Source organism: Scheffersomyces amazonensis, assembly GCF_036850825.1.
Source record: "Scheffersomyces amazonensis strain UFMG-HMD-26.3 chromosome Unknown RJT21scaffold_3, whole genome shotgun sequence".
In the NCBI taxonomy this organism is placed as follows: domain Eukaryota; kingdom Fungi; phylum Ascomycota; class Pichiomycetes; order Serinales; family Debaryomycetaceae; genus Scheffersomyces; species Scheffersomyces amazonensis.
In genome coordinates this window covers 1677283-1695000 of record NW_027042743.1, presented here as the reverse complement: position 1 = coordinate 1695000, position 17718 = coordinate 1677283, and the positions used below count along the sequence as shown (strand labels likewise).

The following is a 17718-nucleotide window of genomic DNA, read 5'->3' as shown; positions in this document are numbered from 1 at the left end:
CTATTTCAATTTTAATGGGCTTTTTAGATTCAATATTATAACCTTTAATCCAAGCATTTATATCATCATTTTTTTTAAATCTTAATAATCCTCCATAAGGTAAAATATTAGGAATTATAGGAATTTTAATAAAATTGGTTATAGGATAATTATAAATAGTTTGTTTAGAATATAAATGGTTCGTTAAATCATTAATTAATTTAGTGGCTTGATCTTTCTTTTCACTCGAATTTAAATTAATTTGAGTGTTGCGTTTAGTTTGAATAATATATGGATGAATAATAAATGTTGAAGGACGTTTGGAAAGATTCTTTACGGCAGGTTTAACAACAACAATATTCCCCACTTGTAATTCAACATTTAATGCAATTGCAAGTTTAGATGAAAGTCCTATTGTATTCGCTGGTGAATCTGGATAATTAATTAATTTCGCTATAATTCTCTTATTTTCTTTATAAGTTATAGTATCATTAGGATCTTCTGGTACAACATTCTTTTGTTGTTTATCATTAGGTCCAGGTACAATTGATACTGCCACATGAGAAGTTTTGATTTCATTAGGAAGATCTTTTACATTGGCATAGACTTCATAACCAGAAATATCTGAATCTAATGGTAAATCAGTATATAAATCATTAGGTAATGATATACCTCTTCTTAATACTGTAGGTAATGAAGAATAATCTTCAACTAACTTATTAGGAGATGACAGTTTATTAACAATAGTAGTTTTAGATTTGTCATCTTTCTTTTCTCGAACTTTAGGTGCAATAGCAATCTCACAATATGGTGATATAATTCCATAAGTTGATGATGAATTACCTATATCAGTGACTAATAATTTAGCCGAAGTTGTAGCACTGGGATAAACCACAAGAATTTGATTTAATGCTACACATCTTGATTGTTGTAATAATTTATCTTCAATGTTTTGAGCATGTAATTCAACTAATTCCCAATCTGAACTAGTTAAAGGTTCTAAACTAATATTAGTAGCTTCATAATTTTTAATCTTAATATTAATAATTACTTTATCATTCTCTTTAATATTTAATGCTTGTGCAAATATAGGATCTAATTCAACATTATCTTTACCACCAGAACTACTAAATCCTGTCCAACCAGTATAATATTTCTTATTATTATTAGTCTGACTAACTAATTCAACTACAATTTGTTGCGGAGGTAAATTGGCTGATGATAAGATATGTCCTAACCGAGGAGGTAAATTGACAAGATTTGATTTCTCAGTCTTATATTTAATGATAGCTCGATGATTTTCCATTATTAACAATACCTACTAATCCATATAATCATACATTAACAGTATAAAGAAAAAGAATAATGAAATTTAACTTAAAGTTAGGTTAAAGTCGACTTCTCCAGTTTTCGTAGTGATGAATTTTTCGGTGGATCACTACTGTACTTCCGCGGCCCAAGTGGACTTTTTGCGGAGGAGCATTTTTTTAGCGAGGTACACTAGCGGACATTACATACATTTATCTATTGGTATATATACATTATCATTAGATTGGTATATATACATTTATCATTAGATTGTTTGCCAGTGGCTATATACATGTTACTTCTTAGCTATATATATACATACGTAATATATATATTAATTAGTTAGTTAATTAATTAATATTGTTAGTGATTTCCACCTAATTGCCGCGGTCATTGAACTCTTTGAATTTCTCATACTGATCATCGGCTTCCTGCTGGTGTTGTTCAAACTTCTTTTTATTCTTTTCTTCTTTCTTCCTACGAGCTTCTTCCATCATTTGGAATGATCTTCTTCTTAAGGATCTACATTGTTCCCATCCTACTATATTTCCTAAGAAAAATCCACACATTGACCAGTTAAATGATCGACTAAAATTCTTATGAATTAAGAATGTAACTGCTCCTAAGACTCCCATAGATTGAAATCCAGTTATCATGGCTTCACGGAAACATGGCATTCCAAGAAATCTTTCTACAGTAAAATCAGATAAACTTAATTTACTAGCTGCATCCATTAATGTGGCTTGTCTCTCTTGTTCATATTGCTGTTGTTGTCGTCTACTCTTATTAGCAAGTGCTGATGATGGATCCATATCTTCAAATTTGGGGGGTAAATCCTCAAGAAATTGAGGTGTAGCATTAGCATTTTCGTGTAATTCTGATACTCCAGATACCTTAGCCGGCACACTGCCTCCAAACCATCCCATATTACTTGTATGTCTACTTAGTTATGTTGTAATATTACTGCGTAATGGTTAGTTAGTTGTTAACGTACCACCGTTGCGCTCTCAAAAAAGTTTGCGAACTAGTGAGTGAGTTTCCACAAAAACTAAAACGTTCACTAACTAAAGTCCACTAAAATCATCTACCATAATCATTTAGAGGAGCATTTGGTGACACTATATAGTAATTATAAATTATACTGAAATATGCTGACTCCAGATTTATTATTAGATCCTCAATTGAAATATTGGGTACTTTTACCCATCTCATTTGTTATGGTATTGGTGGGTTTGTTAAGATCTAATATAACTTACCTTCTTCAACCAGGACCTAAATTAGAGGAATATAAAGCCATCAGAGAAAAGTATGTATAAAAGTGGGTTATTAGTTTTTTTGAAATCAATTAAAAGTTACTAACTATATATACCTTCTTAGACAATTCTTAAGAAGAGCAGCCTGCTTTAGACAAAATAATGGAGTTTTAACTACTGAAGAATTTGAAAATAGAAGACAATATTTAATTGAAAAATTAAACTCTACGGAATTCTATGCAAAAGTAGAAGATCCAAATGCTGAAAGTACTAATCCACTTTCAGATCCAAGTACTAATGATGCATTAATGAATATGGCAAAGGGGAATATGATGAATTATATTCCCCAAACTCTTATTATGGCTTGGGTAAATTATTTCTTTGCAGGATTTGTCATTATGAAATTACCTTTCCCATTAACTGATGGATTTAAACAAATGTTACAAACTGGTATAGAGACTCCTAATTTAAATGTTCGATATGTTTCATCTATATCTTGGTATTTTGTTAATTTATTTGGTCTTAGACCTATATATTCTTTATTAATGGGAGATGCTAATGCAGCTGCAGAATTAGTTAATCAACAGCAACAACAACAACCTCTTCCAAATATTGGAGGTCCTGGTGGCCCCAAGGCTTCAAAATTATTCCAAGCAGAAGCAGAGAATATTCAAATTTTAACTCATAAATCCATATTTGATGGAATTGTTGATAGAGTTTTAGATCAACATGCATAGTAATTACGTAATATATACGTTATGATACATAGATAGCTACTATATAATATAATATAAATATATATATGTATTGTATTGATATATGTAATATGTAATTATATATAGGAAGCTTAACTATGTGCCTGCACACAAGACAGGACAAGACAAACCCCAAAATAAAATTATTTATAATCGATGGCCATCACTATCACCAATTTTTCAGTAATCTATAACATAACTACCAACCAGCAAAAATGGCACCATCTACAGTTATATGTATTGGTATGGCCGGGTCAGGAAAGACCACGTTTATGCAAAGACTAAATTCTCATTTACATTCAAAAAAGACTCCTCCTTATGTAATAAATTTAGATCCAGCAGTATTAAAAGTACCATTTGGAGCAAATATTGATATAAGAGATTCAGTAAAATATAAAAAAGTTATGGAAGAATATAATTTAGGACCCAATGGTGCTATTGTGACTTCTTTAAATTTATTTGCTACTAAAATTGATCAAGTAATTAAATTAGTTGAAAAGAGATCAGATAAAGTTAAAAATGTTATAATTGATACTCCAGGACAAATTGAATGTTTTATTTGGTCTGCCAGTGGTTCAATTATTACTGAAGCATTTGCTTCAACATTTCCAACCGTTATAGCATATATTGTTGATACTCCAAGAAATACATCTCCTACAACATTTATTTCAAATATGTTATATGCTTGTTCAATATTATATAAAACAAAATTACCAATGATTGTAGTATTTAATAAAACTGATGTTAAAAAGGCTGATTTTGCCAAGGAATGGATGCAAGATTTTGAAGTATTTCAAGCAGCATTAAAGGAAGATCAAGATTTAAATGGTGAAGAAGGTACATCATCAGGTTATATGAGTTCATTAGTTAATTCAATGTCTTTAATGTTAGAAGAATTTTATTCTCAATTAGATGTGGTAGGAGTTAGTGCATATACTGGAGAAGGATTTGATGAATTTCTTGATGCTATAGATAATAAAGTTGAAGAATATAATGAATATTATAAAGCTGAAAGAGATAGAATATTAAAGAAAAAGGAAGAAGATGAAAAGAAACGTCAAGCAAAATCTTTAGATCATTTAATGAAAGATTTAGATATTAAAGATAAAAAGAATAAAGATAGTGATGTATTATCTGATTATGAAGATGAAGAATTTGATGATGAAAATAATGGTGAAGTATTACGAGATGAAGATGAACCAGAAAGAGAATATACATTTCCAGAAGATCGAAATTCTGAAATTAATAGTAAAAATGATGCTGATTTACAAGCTAGATATCAAGCAGCATTTGAAGCAACTGCCAAGGATGCATCTAGTAAAACTTTGGAAACTATGGCGGAATATATAAGACGTTGAATAGAATGAATGTATATATATATATATAATATAACTAAATAAAACTTTAATTGTCAGGATTTGTCGATGATAAAATTGCATCTATATTATAAGGTTGAGAACTCCATTCATCCTTGAAAATAAGATGCGGTTTATATTTAGCTAAATGTAATATGGTTTTACCAAATTCAGAATTACACCAAGCAAACCATGGACGAGTAAAATCTCTACCACCATAAGAATTTACATTAACACTTTCATGAATTAATCCTAAACCAGCAGTAGTTTCCATAACTAATTTTAAACTTTGTTTAATTTCTTCATCATCATTAGTTGTTCTAATTCTTACTAATAATGACATTGGCCAAGCATTATGAATCCCAATATGTGGTCCACCAATTCCCTTAAAGGCAGAACCTTGTAAATAATAAGGATTACCTGATTTCAGAAGAATCATTTTTCTAGTATTTTGATAAATTGGATCATCTATTTTTGTAAATCCCATATCAGGAATTGATAATAATGAAGGTATATTTGCATCATCCATAAATATATTTCCACCATATCCATCAACTTCATAAGCATAAACTTTACCATAAATTGGATGATCAACAATACCAAATTTTTCAATTCCTTGAGCAATATCTTTAATAAATCCATCAGTTACCATTAAAAGTTCAGAAATATTAATTCCAATATCAATATCTTCTCTTAAGAAATTTTTACGAGCTCTTCTTAATTCTGTTAATGCATGAATATTTCCTGGAATGAAAAATTGAAGTATTGTTGCATCATCACTTGGTCTAAAGGCACTTCTAATTAATCCCGTACCAAAATTAACTGGATTTCCAACTCCTCCCAATGGTAAAGTTTCACTACCTATATTTGTTTGTCTTTTAAATGAATAATAATAATTCATTGCTTCACCTGTTCTTTCATCAAATGAAGGTTTTGATTCTCTTCTAAATACTATTAATAATTTTTCATATGCATTAAGCCATTGTTCATTAAGAAATGAAAGATCTTCATTAGAATTTTCATAATAATCATTGGTTAAAGTTAAGAAAGATGCTAAAGAATCAATTTCATATTTACATTCAAATACTTGTCTCCAATCAGGTCTTGGGAATACTTGATCAAAAGCTGTATTACCCTTTTTAACTCCTGAAGTTGGAGGTGGATGAAATGCATTACAATATGGAGAAATCGTAATATAAAATGCTTGAGTATTAATTGCTCCTTTAATTAATTCTTTTAATTTATTATCATGTTTTATTAATGGTTGATATATTGATAATTGTCTAGCCGCATCTCTTAACCATTCAGCATGAATATCACCAGTTACAACAAATGTTTGAGGATTTATTTCTTGTTTATTATTTAATGAAGATTTATGCCATAAAATTGTGGTATCTAAAGTATTGGGTAATGTATTTTCTATTAATCGGGCTAAATCATTATCAAATACTTTTAATTTTAAATCTTCAATTAATTTTTCAACTGCTAATGATGTAAAAGTTCGACATTTTGGTGGTGGTCTCATATAAGGATATTCATATTTACCTTGAGAAAATGGTGCATGTTTAATTTGTGAATATTCAACATAATCTATACATTTACTTGTTGCTTTATCCATTGCTTTTAAAAATTCTTCATTGATTTCATCATACTTATGAGGAGTTTGTTTATTTGAAAGTTTATTATGAATTATAGGAATTGGTTCTTTATCAAGTTGAACAAATTCCGTAATTTCATCAACGGGTCCATTATATGAAGAATTATTATCTATTCCAGAATTTCGAATTATGGAATATATTATAAATAATCCAACAAGTCCTATGGCTAATCTGGGTAATCGTGATCTCCTTAATGGTGTTAATGGAGCCATATTGGAGATATTAGGGATTCTTGTTCTCTTAAGTAGTGGTTATCTTCATTGAGCATATTGGTATATTGGAAAATTAAACTATTGATGCGTGGATGTTATTTCCCCACCATATCAGTTAATTATACACAGCATACATTAATTATACACAGTATACACTAATTATAATAAATTGTATACACTACTTAAGAGGTGGAAGTAATATATATAGTTTTTATGATATCCCCCGTGTACCCTGATCCTGATTACATTATGCGTCTATATCTAACTCGTTTCTCCGCCAATTCAATTAAATCATCTGCAATAGTGTCCAAATTAAACATGTAACCATATCTGTGCCTCAGAGCAAGTATCTGTGAACTCGGAAAGCAAGAGATATACGAGGAGAATCTTAACACTTATACGATATCCACAGAAAACTCTATTTATACATTAATAAATTAATTATACACTACTTTTTAAGAGGTGGAAGTAAATATATACAGTTTTTATGACATCCCTCCTCTACCCTGATAAGATTTTGTCTTGCTAAAGCCTTTAAAAGCTTGTCTATATTACTACTTTCTTGACGTGCATCTTTTGCTTTTTCTAATAATGCATTATAATTCATTGGTCCAGATGATTCATCACTTTTATGACTTGAATCACTTATTGCTTTAATAATTTCCTGATTATCTAACGATAATCTAACGGCAATTATTTCAAATTCAGAAGATTTAATGGCATCTAAAATCTCTTTATAATTTTGATTAATAGCTGCTTCTTCCACACATAGAAGATAATTCATAGAATATATAAGATCATAAAGAAATACATCTGATACTTCTCTATCATCTAATAAATCATTAATGGCTACAAATCTATCATAAGTTAGAAAAGAATTAAATTGTGTTTCATCTACCTTTTTAAATGATTTATCAATAATTTTATATCGTTCTTGAGATTTTATATGATTACTTAATGCATCATCAGGTATATCTTCTTGCCAATTTATTTGAGAAAGGATCTTCATAAACTCAGATATGTTTTGTTTATAAAATTTATTTTGAAATTTAATGGCTAATTGGAATATATCTAATAATTCCAAACTTGTTAAATGATATGATCTAAAAGATTTAGTTTCTAATTTATTACTTATTTCAAGGATTTTTCTTCTTAAATCTATTAATGGTTTATCAATTTGGGATAATGAACTACTTGAAAATAATCGATTTTTCAGACTTAATATTAATACTATAGGAGTATTATTCAATAATTTTATATACCATTTAAATGCATTTTCTATGGATGGAACTTTTGGAACTTCACTTTGAGGTGAAGTTGCAGATGCAAATGTAGATACTATTCTAGCAAAAAAGTTTGAAGTTTTACTAGTAGTTTTTGAATAAAGTGAAGTAATTGAATCTTCTTCATCTGATATAGGTTTTGGAGTTATATTAAATAATTCTTGAGTAGGTATATCATCTATAGTATTAAATTTTATTCTCTTTTTAAATAATGGTTCTATGCTATTACCCACTATAGTAGAAAAATCATTAAATGCAATAGTATTTGAATTAAGTATTAAAGATTGTTGATATAATGTATATTCATTCGATGTCTTTCGTAGAAATTTCCGTACATCTGGATCAGGAAATAACGAAATTTTATTGGAACTCTTTTCATATATCTTTAGAACATATCCGATAGTCTCGGGGATCCTAAAGAAAGTTCTTGCAGACATGCTTAGGATTCCCTCTAAGCTTTTACTGTACTTGATCAGTGATGCCCTCAGAATTTTATATCGCAAAAAAAATTGATAGTGATCGTTTGCTGCATTACTACTTCTGACCATTTTTACAGTTAGGAAGCTAAGTTAAGTATTACATAATGTTTAGAGGTATAGTTACAAGGTCTATTATACGTAGAACGACAGGCCGTTTATTACCAGTACGCTCAAGAATTGTATTACCTTCTTTACAGTCATATCAGAGAGTACAATTCTACTCATCGAAGTCACCTGAAGAGGCTGATCCTCAGTCAATAGATCCTCAAAGGTTGATTGCATTTACTTGTAAGGTATGTAATACAAGATCTGCTCATTCATTTTCAGATCAAGCTTATAGAAAAGGTACGGTAGCTATACAATGTCCTGGATGTAAAAATCGTCATTTAATAGCTGATAATTTAAATATATTTAGAGACCATAAGTATAATATTGAAGAAGCACTTAAAGCTAAAGGTGAATCAATAACTACTGCAACAGAGATTACTGGAGAACTTCAAAAAGCTTTAGACAAGCATGAGAGGTCTAACTCTGATAGTAAAGAAGCAGAAGCAGAAGCAAATGTTGAAGGTCTCCCGGATGTTAAAAAAATAAAATAACCAATTAAATTAATTAAATCAGGTATCTATATAGACGTGCGAAATTTTTTTGAATATTAATGTATATAAATTCTCCATTTGAAATTTATGGGTTATAACCAATGTAGAAATTTGCAGTAGTGAAAATTTAAATTTTGAAAAACTGATTGTGAAAAAAATCTGTCAGCTACTTGCAAAGGTTATACGAAAATGTTGAGGGGACAGACTTTAAGATCTGTGAGATTAGTAGGCTTGAGAAGAGCATCCGTGCATCCATTCAGATGTTACTCTGTAAATTCAGATCTAGTAGACAAGTATAAAGCCAAATTAGAACAAAAGGCTAAAGAATTAGGACTTAATTCTATTGAACAATTAAAGACTACTTTAAAAGATGATATTGAAAAGGCTAAAAAGGAATTTAGTGCAGTAGATCCTCTTGCTGAATTAGAAGAATATGAGAAGCGAATGGCAGCTGAAGAAAAAGGTAAATCAAAGACCATTAAAGTTAGATCTCCTATTGATAAAGAAACTCCTCCAGCTCCATATAAAACTCTTGAATCTTATATTGATGTTAATAAGGTTAAAGAACTTCCTCGTAAAGAAATTGAACTTATATGGAGAGCTAGATTTCAAAATAAAGAAAGAACTCTTCATGCTGTATTAAATGATTTACAATTCAGTAATATGTATGCAAATGCTTTTAAATGTCCTAGCTTTATCTTACCATTACCAAAAGATGGTGATGGTTATGAAATGCATTTTGTTCAATGGTCATTTGTTGGTCCATCTACAACTCATTGTATGTTAACTACAGTAGCGGAATATAAACTTCATAAAGAATATGCTAAACCTCATACAACTTTGATGTTTCATCAAGAATTAACTGATAAAGGTATTGTCCTTATGAATGGTCATTGTGAACAAGAAAGTTCCCTCACAATGGATGAAGCTCAACTCTTAGTATTAAATGTTCAAAGATTTTATGGAGCTCAAGTAGAAAAGGGAGTTGCTGAAAAGAAACTTGCCTTATTGAGAAGCTTTACTTCAGGAGATGAATCATTCAATATTGAAGAACTTGTTAAAGAAGCTACTACATTTGAATAGGTACATAGAGATATTATAAAACTTGTATATACATTACATATCCATAATGCTATCCTTCAAACTATTTCTACCTCGAGTAGCTCCTCTTTTACGAGCAGTAGGTTTGGCTTTTGATTTCTTAGAAACCACTTCTTCTTCGCTATCTACGGACATAACTTCTTCATCTTCTTCATCATCTTGAAGCTCTACATATTCACCCTCACTACTTTCATCATCAATTATTACTTCTGCACTCTTTGCTTTCGACTTTCTGGGTGCTTGTTTTCTAGTGGCTCTTGAAGGTTTCTGAGCTGGCGTAGCTTCAGATTCCACATCACTATCCGAGACAACCTTTTTCGATCTAGTACCCTTTTTAGGTTTAACACTTTTACTTTTAATAGATCCATTATCATCATCTTGTATAAGTACTGGATTATCATTCTTAATTTGAGCTAATAATTGTTTGAATGCCTTATTAGTATGGTTTTCATCTTGACCATAAAATTCCTGATCATCAATATCTATGCTTAAAAGCATTTTCGTCTCCTTCTTAATTTCATCTTGAACATACCGATTCAATATATTTTTATCTTCATTATCTATATATTTGTTTACAGCATTACTTATACCTGCTTGAGGTATTAATGATAAGTCTGCTTGACTTAAGAATTCATTAATTAAATCTTGTAATTTGTATTCAGTAGCCTTCTTTGAATTTAATCCTGATTCAAAGAGGTCTTTATCAACAAATTTTGTCTTTTTAGAACTTTCAACAGTTCGTTTCTTATAAAACTGTACCACATCAACGTTGGCAATTTTTCCAACAAATCGATTTGAAAATCTTCTTGTATTTTCAATTTCATAACCTCCAGAATATTCAACTTTAAGTCGAATTAATGGTAATGGAATCTTTTTCGCTATTGATTCTGAATTTTCATCTTCATCAAATAAATCAGGATTTGTTTCCTTATATATTGCTGTAGCTTGAGTTATAATTTTTTCAACTTCTTCAACTAAATATGCAATTACATCTGATTTAGATGCTGCTCCTGGGATTAAATCTGTTTTCAGTAATATAATATCTTTCATTAAAAATGGTCTGACAGTTTTAAGTTTAATTCTTTCAATTGAATAATCTTTACCATTAATTCTTAATATAAAGACAAATTTCTCAGCCACTTCACCTTCTGATAAAGAAGTTGCAACTGAAGATCCTGGTTGTAATACATCAAATCCTGTATCTGGATTATGGATTGGATGTGGTTTACATTCATGTTCATGACCCCATAATATAAAATCTAAAAAATTTGGTAAAAACAGTTCAGGTATACTTGAAGTTAAACTATGTTGAGCATGATTTTGATGGATGCAAAATAAATTAAACCATTCATTAGTTTGAATATTTGGTCTTTGAAATTTAACTAAACCATCTCTAAATGCTCGATGTAATCTTTCATCTCTTACATTTGCCATTCCATATAATGCTAATTTAGTTAAACCCTTTTGTAATAATAATGGAGAAACTGTTAATGATTCATTATCAGGTACTTTACCAAAATGATTAATTAAACCCGTTACTGATAAAACATCAAGAGGCAGTAAATTCCCATCACCAGTTGCATCATCATGATTCCCACTAATTGCAAATACAGGAATTGATATATTTAAATTTGGATCTTCATAATTAACTGAATTAAATGCACTTGATAACCCCACACTTGGATCACTAAGTAATTCTAATTCACATGGTTTATCTCCCATACAATTTAATCTTAAAGATTTCATTACATGATATAAAGATTTTTTTGAAGGTTTATTTATATGAAATAAATCTCCACCTTGAATCATCATATCTACATCATATTCTCGAGCTAATTTAGTTATTTCATGAAAGGTTCTCCACGCGTCATCACCTCGAATTGGATCATTTTCATTATATCCTACATGATTATCGGTAGTTAATAAGATCTTTATGGTATCTATTCCATCATCTATTTGGTCAATTAATGGCATACTGCTTGTTCTAACTTATATGTTTAATTATAATTATTCTTACTTTATGACTGTGTAATTATAACTTATACCTTCTCCACTAAAACGACATACAGACATATACCTCACTACGCTGTAAGTTACTGAATTTGAATTTTTCAGCCTACTGAAGTATTTTTTTCTGCCCGATTACCGATGCGCACAGGCACAGATACGCTGGCCGGTTAGAAGAGCATCGATCGGTTAGTCACTGCCGTTACCGTTACAGTACAGTTACCCATTACAGGACAGTACAGTTAACTTTGACTAATTAACTCATTATACTGTTCAATTGATGGTTACATAATGAATAAGGACGTGTCGGTATCTCTGGAGATTGAGATCCGACAACAAGATGAAGCCAATAGTGTAGCATCAATTTATGGAGATATCTTTAAAGATATAACTTCAACTAAAATGATTTGGAATAAGAAACCATGTCCCCATTTTCAAATCTTATTAGAATCTTGTGAAAATGAAGAGAATCCCACAATATCACTTACTTTAGATATTGAATTTACTCCCACTTATCCATTATCACCAGCCTTAATTAAAGTATTAAATCCTAAGAATTTATTAAGAGCTCGAGTTCAACAAATTGAAAATAAAATAAAAGAACTTATAAAGCAATTCCCCGGTGAAGAAATTTCATTTACGGTAATATCAGAAGTTAAATTTATGCTTGATGAATTTCAACTGATAACTGAAAAAGTATTATCATTGGAAGAAGAACGAGAATTAAGATTAAAGAATGAAAGATTAGCTATGATGAAAGAAGATGAAATAAAAATGAAACAAAAGGAATTGGCTAAGAGGAAACAAGATGAAGAATTAAATAAACAAATTCTTCAAATTCGTGATGAATATTATGAAGATTCAGTAGAAGATAATAATCATAATAATAATAATTATGAAACTGTTAGTGATATCGATTTAATTCCTCAAGATACTAATCTTTATTTTATATTTGAAAATCCTATAACTGATGAATTACCTCAAACTCGAACTAAAATTAAATTTCGAGCAGTACTGGGATTTATTAAATATTTTAAACGAGATTTATTATCAAATTTAGGTCATCAATATATAGTTAAACCATATTTATCATCAAATTTACAAGAAAAACTTGATAAACAAGATATTGAACTTTCATATTTACTTACAGAAATAGATTTTATAAATCCATTTTGGAATACTGAAGCTGGTAAACGAGAAATTCAAGATCTTGAAAAGGAATTACAAATGATAATTAGTCTTAAGAATGATAATATACTTAAATTACTTGGATTTCAATTTGATAAAATTCAATCAGGTTGTAGTTGGAAACTTCGATTATTGAATGAATTTTCTTCAACTTCTGAATCGGTTGATGATATTTTAAGAACGGCCGAATTTCTTAGTTGGCCCTTGGCTCGAGCTTGGTTAATTCAATTATTACCGACTCTTGAATATTTACATAATTGTGGATTTGTCCATAGATTAATATGTCCTTCATCGGTATTTATATATCAAATTGATAATATGATATCTGAAAGTAGTGGTAGCACCAGTGGTAGTTCCAGTACTAATAATAGTAATTCTCACTTGAATGATACAAGTACCACTAAAATATTAAAGTTGGGCCATCCCTCGTATGGGTTTAAACTATTCAACATGTTACAGACTCATAGAAATTCAGAAACTTTGGTGAATCAACCACAACCATCACCGCTAACTTCAGGCTTTATCCCAGATAACTGGATTGCTCCCGAAGTTAAATCAGGTGGATCTCATACTCAAAAGACAGATGTATGGGATTTAGGAGTATTATTCGTTCGAATAATGGTGAATTATACTGCACTTAATTCCACTTATACATCACCCGAAGAGTTCCATAGAAAGTTCCTAACGCAAGAATTCTCTGGTCATGAACATTATGCAACTTTAGTATATGATTTATTATCGAAAATGTTACAGAGTAAACCTGCCAAAAGACCCACTCCCTTAGAATTAAATGCCGTCAAATTCCTAAGAGATGGTCCTATGATAATTAATCAACATATTGGGGGTATAGGTATACCTATAGATAGAATTAATATATCACAAACGCTTCGAAATCCCAATACTATAAGACAAGAAAGGCTTGGACATAGTAAACATAATACTAATGTTAATGCTAATGCTAATGCTGATTCTAATGCTAATGCTGATGCTGATGCTGATGCTGATGCTCCTAATCCCCATCAGATTTCTATAAGAAAAGCCAGTGGTATCCTGAATTATATGAGAGATTTAGATAGTATTCCCTCGGGGATTAGACAAAATTTTGGAAGATATGAAAGAGATTTTGAAGAAATTGGACGACTTGGGAAGGGAGGATTTGGAGAAGTTGTTAAAGCTCGAAATCGAATGGAAGGGAAATTCTATGCTATTAAAAAGATTAAGCATAGATCTGATAAATTAGATTCTTTACTTAGTGAAGTATTATCTTTAGCACGATTAAATCATCAGTATATTGTCAGATATTATGGTACTTGGGTTGAAGAAGTAGTAGAACAAGGCTATAATCTGTCACATGTATCTGAAGAAGAAACAGAGACCGAGACTGAAACTGAAACTGATTTAGATCAGCAGAATGATCAGCAGAATGACAATGAATTCCCCAGTCCAATTCAAGCTCGATCTTCTTCTTTCCTACTTAGTCATGATAATTCCTTTCAAGTGGATTTTATGTCCAATTCATTCGATCCTCGTATTGAATTTGATGATTCTACTGAAGAAGATGATAATTTAGATGATTTTATAGAATTTGCTAATTCCACTGATGAAGCCGGTGAAGAAGCAGAAGTAGAAGTAGAAGTGGAGTCTGAATCCCAGAGTGAAAGTATGAGTGAACAGGAAAAGAATGTTAAACCACCCCCCAAAAAACCAGTCAATGGACCTAAATCAATTCTATATATTCAAATGGAATTCTGTGAAAATAATACTCTCATGAATTTAATTGAACAAGGATTACCAGGAAATTCCAATGAGTATTGGAGACTCTTTCGTCAATTACTTGAAGCAGTTCTGTATATTCATGGCGAAGGATTTATACATCGAGATTTAAAACCCATCAATATATTTATTGATCGAGCTAATAATATTAAAGTAGGAGATTTTGGACTTGCTAAGAATTCTCAATTTACTTCAGTTATTCTGCAAAATAATCAAATCTTTTCTGGAGGTAATCAAGATTTATCAACAGTAGTTGGTACTCTTTTTTATACTGCCAATGAAGTTGCCACAGGAACTTATGATGAAAAAGTCGATATGTATTCTTTAGGAATAATATTCTTTGAAATGTGTTATTCATTATCCACCGGAATGGAAAGAGCAAGAACTTTAAATGATTTACGATTAAAGAGTATTGAATTCCCTAATAATTTTACCGATTCAAAATATAAAATTGAAAAGAAAATCATTAAATCATTATTAGATCATGATCCTAAAGTAAGACCAGGAGCTATGGAACTTTTACAAAGTGGTTGGTTACCAGTTGAACATCAAGATCAAGTTATCCAACAAGCGTTAAAGTCATTGGCTGATCCAGCATCTCCTTGGCAACAACAAGTTAGACAAGCCCTTTTCAATCAACCATATCTGTTAGCTAAAGATTTAATGTTTGAATTTAATCATGGCAAATCTTCCCATTTAAATCATCTTGAACCGACTAATAAAGATTATTTATTATTTAATCGATTAATTCAAGAAATATTTGAAATCTTTCATCGTCATGGAGCCATTGAAGATTTTGATTCAAATTTATTAATTCCAAAGGCTCCATCTCAATCAACTGATTTGGTTTATGAAGTATTAGATAGAAATGGGTCAGTACTTACATTACCTTATGATTTAACATTACCTATAGCTCGATTTTTAAGTCGAGCTAATGTATCATTAACCAAATTATATCGTCATGAATTTGTTTATCGACCCAGTCTTCGAGGCGTGGGTAAACCTGATAAATATAGTTCAATTAATTTTGATATTGTTAGTCATAATCTTATGAATAGACCAATTAATGATGCTGAATGCCTTAAAGCCATTGATGAAATCATGCAAAAATTACCATGTTTCAAAATAAAAAATTCAACAACAATTATTATAATTAATCATTATGATATTTTGGATGCCGTATTATCATTTTCATTTGAAAATCATGGAATTGAAGAAAGTAAACGTCAAGAAATCTTTGGAGTTTTATCACAATTAGGAATTGAAAAATCTCTGAATGAAACTAAACAATTCTTACGAGAAGATTTAAAAGTCCCTCATACAGTAACTAAAGATTTAATTGATCAATTTGATTTTACCATTGCAGTTGATAAAGCATTACAAAAGTTTCAAAAGTTAATGGTTGATTCCGTTCATTTATTAAGAATTGAACGAGCCTTATCTTATATTAATAAAGTTATAAATATACTAGAAACTTTAGGAATTAAGAATTCTGTATATTTAAATCCCCTAAGTAATTATAATAGTAAATATTATAATTATGGAATTATGTTTCAAGCGTTATTTAGAATTGAAAAGAATCGGAAATTTCAAAGAATTGCCACTGGTGGTAGATATGATTCATTAATTAGTTCATTATCAAATCAAGATATTAGTAAATCCATAACTCAACATGCCGTAGGATTTTCATTAAATTCTACATTTATATTTTTATTAATGAAGAATTTAATTAATCGAAAAGTTAAATCAGTTGAATTTGATTATGATAATTGGAAGGGTAAACGATGTGATGTATTAATTCAAAGTTCAAGTTCAACTAATTCCCAATTACTTGAATCCAGTTATATGATTCTAAAGGAATTATGGGAAAGAAATATTAGTGTTGATATTTTAAATCCTGATCCTCAAGATGATGATATTGTCCGAGCTCGAGATGAAGGAGCTGATTGGTTAATTATAATCAAACAACCTAAATCTAAAGAAAAGGATAGAGATGGTAAAGAAAAGAAACGAATTAAAGCTAGTAGTAGAAGTTTTAAACCATTAAAAGTTCGAAATTTAATTCTGAATAAAGAAGCCGATTTAGAATATGATGAATTAATTGATTATTTAGAAGCTGAAATTGAAGAAAGAAATTTACAATTAGAAATTCTTCAATCAGAAGCTTCAGATCAACGTCATCAAAATATTAATGAATTAAATGATCTAACATTACTGGAAGATCTTGGACCTCTGTATTCACTTGAAATTGATCAACGAGCTATAGTGGTTCCTAATGAAGCTCCACGAGGTAGAAGAAATAATAAACGAGAAAAATGGGAATTAGAGAATGATTCTAAAATTGCTTCAGCTCAATTTATTAAACATATTTCAACATCTCCAGTTATAACTATTGATGTAAGAGATGAAGTACTTGATATGATAGCTATAACTTCAATTCAACAACAAGAAGAATGGATTAGAAAAGTTGTTTATTCCACCAATAATTTACCCAAGAGTTTTGCTTTAAATATCTATAATACTTTACAAAAGGAAAGTGCAAAGGGTCATAAATGGGCAGTATTATATTCACCAAAATCGGAAAAGACTGCCTTAATTGATTTACAACGGTGATAATGTCGTAATGATTATATAGATAAGTTAATAAGTTAATAAGTTAGTAAGTTATATATATTTAACGAGGATTATTCTATTAAAACCCAATTTTGAAAACATGTCAAAACATACAAGAAATGAACAAAGCAAGCTTATACCCAAGAAATAAATAA

General features: G+C 29.9%; 9 protein-coding genes across 9 annotated transcripts in view; 5 read left to right on the top strand and 4 right to left on the bottom strand. All coding sequences in view use genetic code 12, as the record gives it.

Annotated features, from left to right (window-relative positions):
- PEX1 (AAA family ATPase peroxin 1) overlaps positions 1-1487 on the bottom strand; it is a 3403-nt gene extending 1916 nt beyond the window's left edge. The window contains exon 1 of the mRNA XM_064881809.1: positions 1-1487. This exon is cut by the window's left edge and continues 1916 nt beyond it. Within this exon, the coding sequence (XP_064738863.1) occupies positions 1-1285 (1285 nt within the window). The 5' untranslated portion in view covers positions 1286-1487.
- Positions 1488-1511: 24 nt separating this feature from the next.
- Positions 1512-2324, bottom strand: RJT21DRAFT_36128 (uncharacterized protein). Its single transcript, XM_064884304.1, has one exon. The coding sequence runs from the start codon at positions 2211-2213 to the stop codon at positions 1665-1667; it is 549 nt and encodes a 182-aa protein (XP_064738862.1). The 5' UTR covers positions 2214-2324; the 3' UTR covers positions 1512-1664.
- Positions 2325-3408, top strand: RJT21DRAFT_36129 (uncharacterized protein). The gene is made up of 2 exons (XM_064884305.1): positions 2325-2593; positions 2665-3408. Exons 1-2 carry the CDS (start codon positions 2436-2438, stop codon positions 3275-3277), a joined length of 771 nt encoding a protein of 256 aa, XP_064738861.1. The 5' UTR covers positions 2325-2435; the 3' UTR covers positions 3278-3408.
- RJT21DRAFT_120665 (GTPase) lies at positions 3277-4712 on the top strand. The gene has a single exon (XM_064881808.1). The coding sequence runs from the start codon at positions 3511-3513 to the stop codon at positions 4651-4653; it is 1143 nt and encodes a 380-aa protein (XP_064738860.1). The 5' UTR covers positions 3277-3510; the 3' UTR covers positions 4654-4712.
- On the bottom strand, positions 4677-6684 carry RJT21DRAFT_36131 (uncharacterized protein). The gene has a single exon (XM_064884306.1). It carries the CDS (start codon positions 6518-6520, stop codon positions 4700-4702), a length of 1821 nt encoding a protein of 606 aa, XP_064738859.1. The 5' UTR covers positions 6521-6684; the 3' UTR covers positions 4677-4699.
- Positions 6685-6968: 284 nt separating this feature from the next.
- Positions 6969-8240, bottom strand: RJT21DRAFT_114219 (uncharacterized protein; the record flags this gene model as incomplete). Its single annotated transcript, XM_064880233.1, has 1 exon — positions 6969-8240. One exon carries the CDS (start codon positions 8238-8240, stop codon positions 6969-6971), a length of 1272 nt encoding a protein of 423 aa, XP_064738858.1.
- Positions 8241-8386: 146 nt separating this feature from the next.
- Positions 8387-8881, top strand: RJT21DRAFT_84240 (uncharacterized protein; the record flags this gene model as incomplete). Its single annotated transcript, XM_064885389.1, has 1 exon — positions 8387-8881. The coding sequence occupies one exon, from the start codon at positions 8387-8389 to the stop codon at positions 8879-8881; it is 495 nt and encodes a 164-aa protein (XP_064738857.1).
- A 90-nt stretch (positions 8882-8971) lies between these two features.
- RJT21DRAFT_96023 (uncharacterized protein) lies at positions 8972-10004 on the top strand. The gene has a single exon (XM_064885716.1). It carries the CDS (start codon positions 9071-9073, stop codon positions 9962-9964), a length of 894 nt encoding a protein of 297 aa, XP_064738856.1. The 5' UTR covers positions 8972-9070; the 3' UTR covers positions 9965-10004.
- Positions 10005-11457: 1453 nt separating this feature from the next.
- GCN2 (serine/threonine-protein kinase) lies at positions 11458-17563 on the top strand (the record flags this gene model as incomplete). Its single annotated transcript, XM_064883016.1, has 2 exons — positions 11458-11487; positions 12290-17563. The coding sequence occupies 2 exons, from the start codon at positions 11458-11460 to the stop codon at positions 17561-17563; spliced, it is 5304 nt and encodes a 1767-aa protein (XP_064738855.1).
- Positions 17564-17718: the final 155 nt, after the last annotated feature.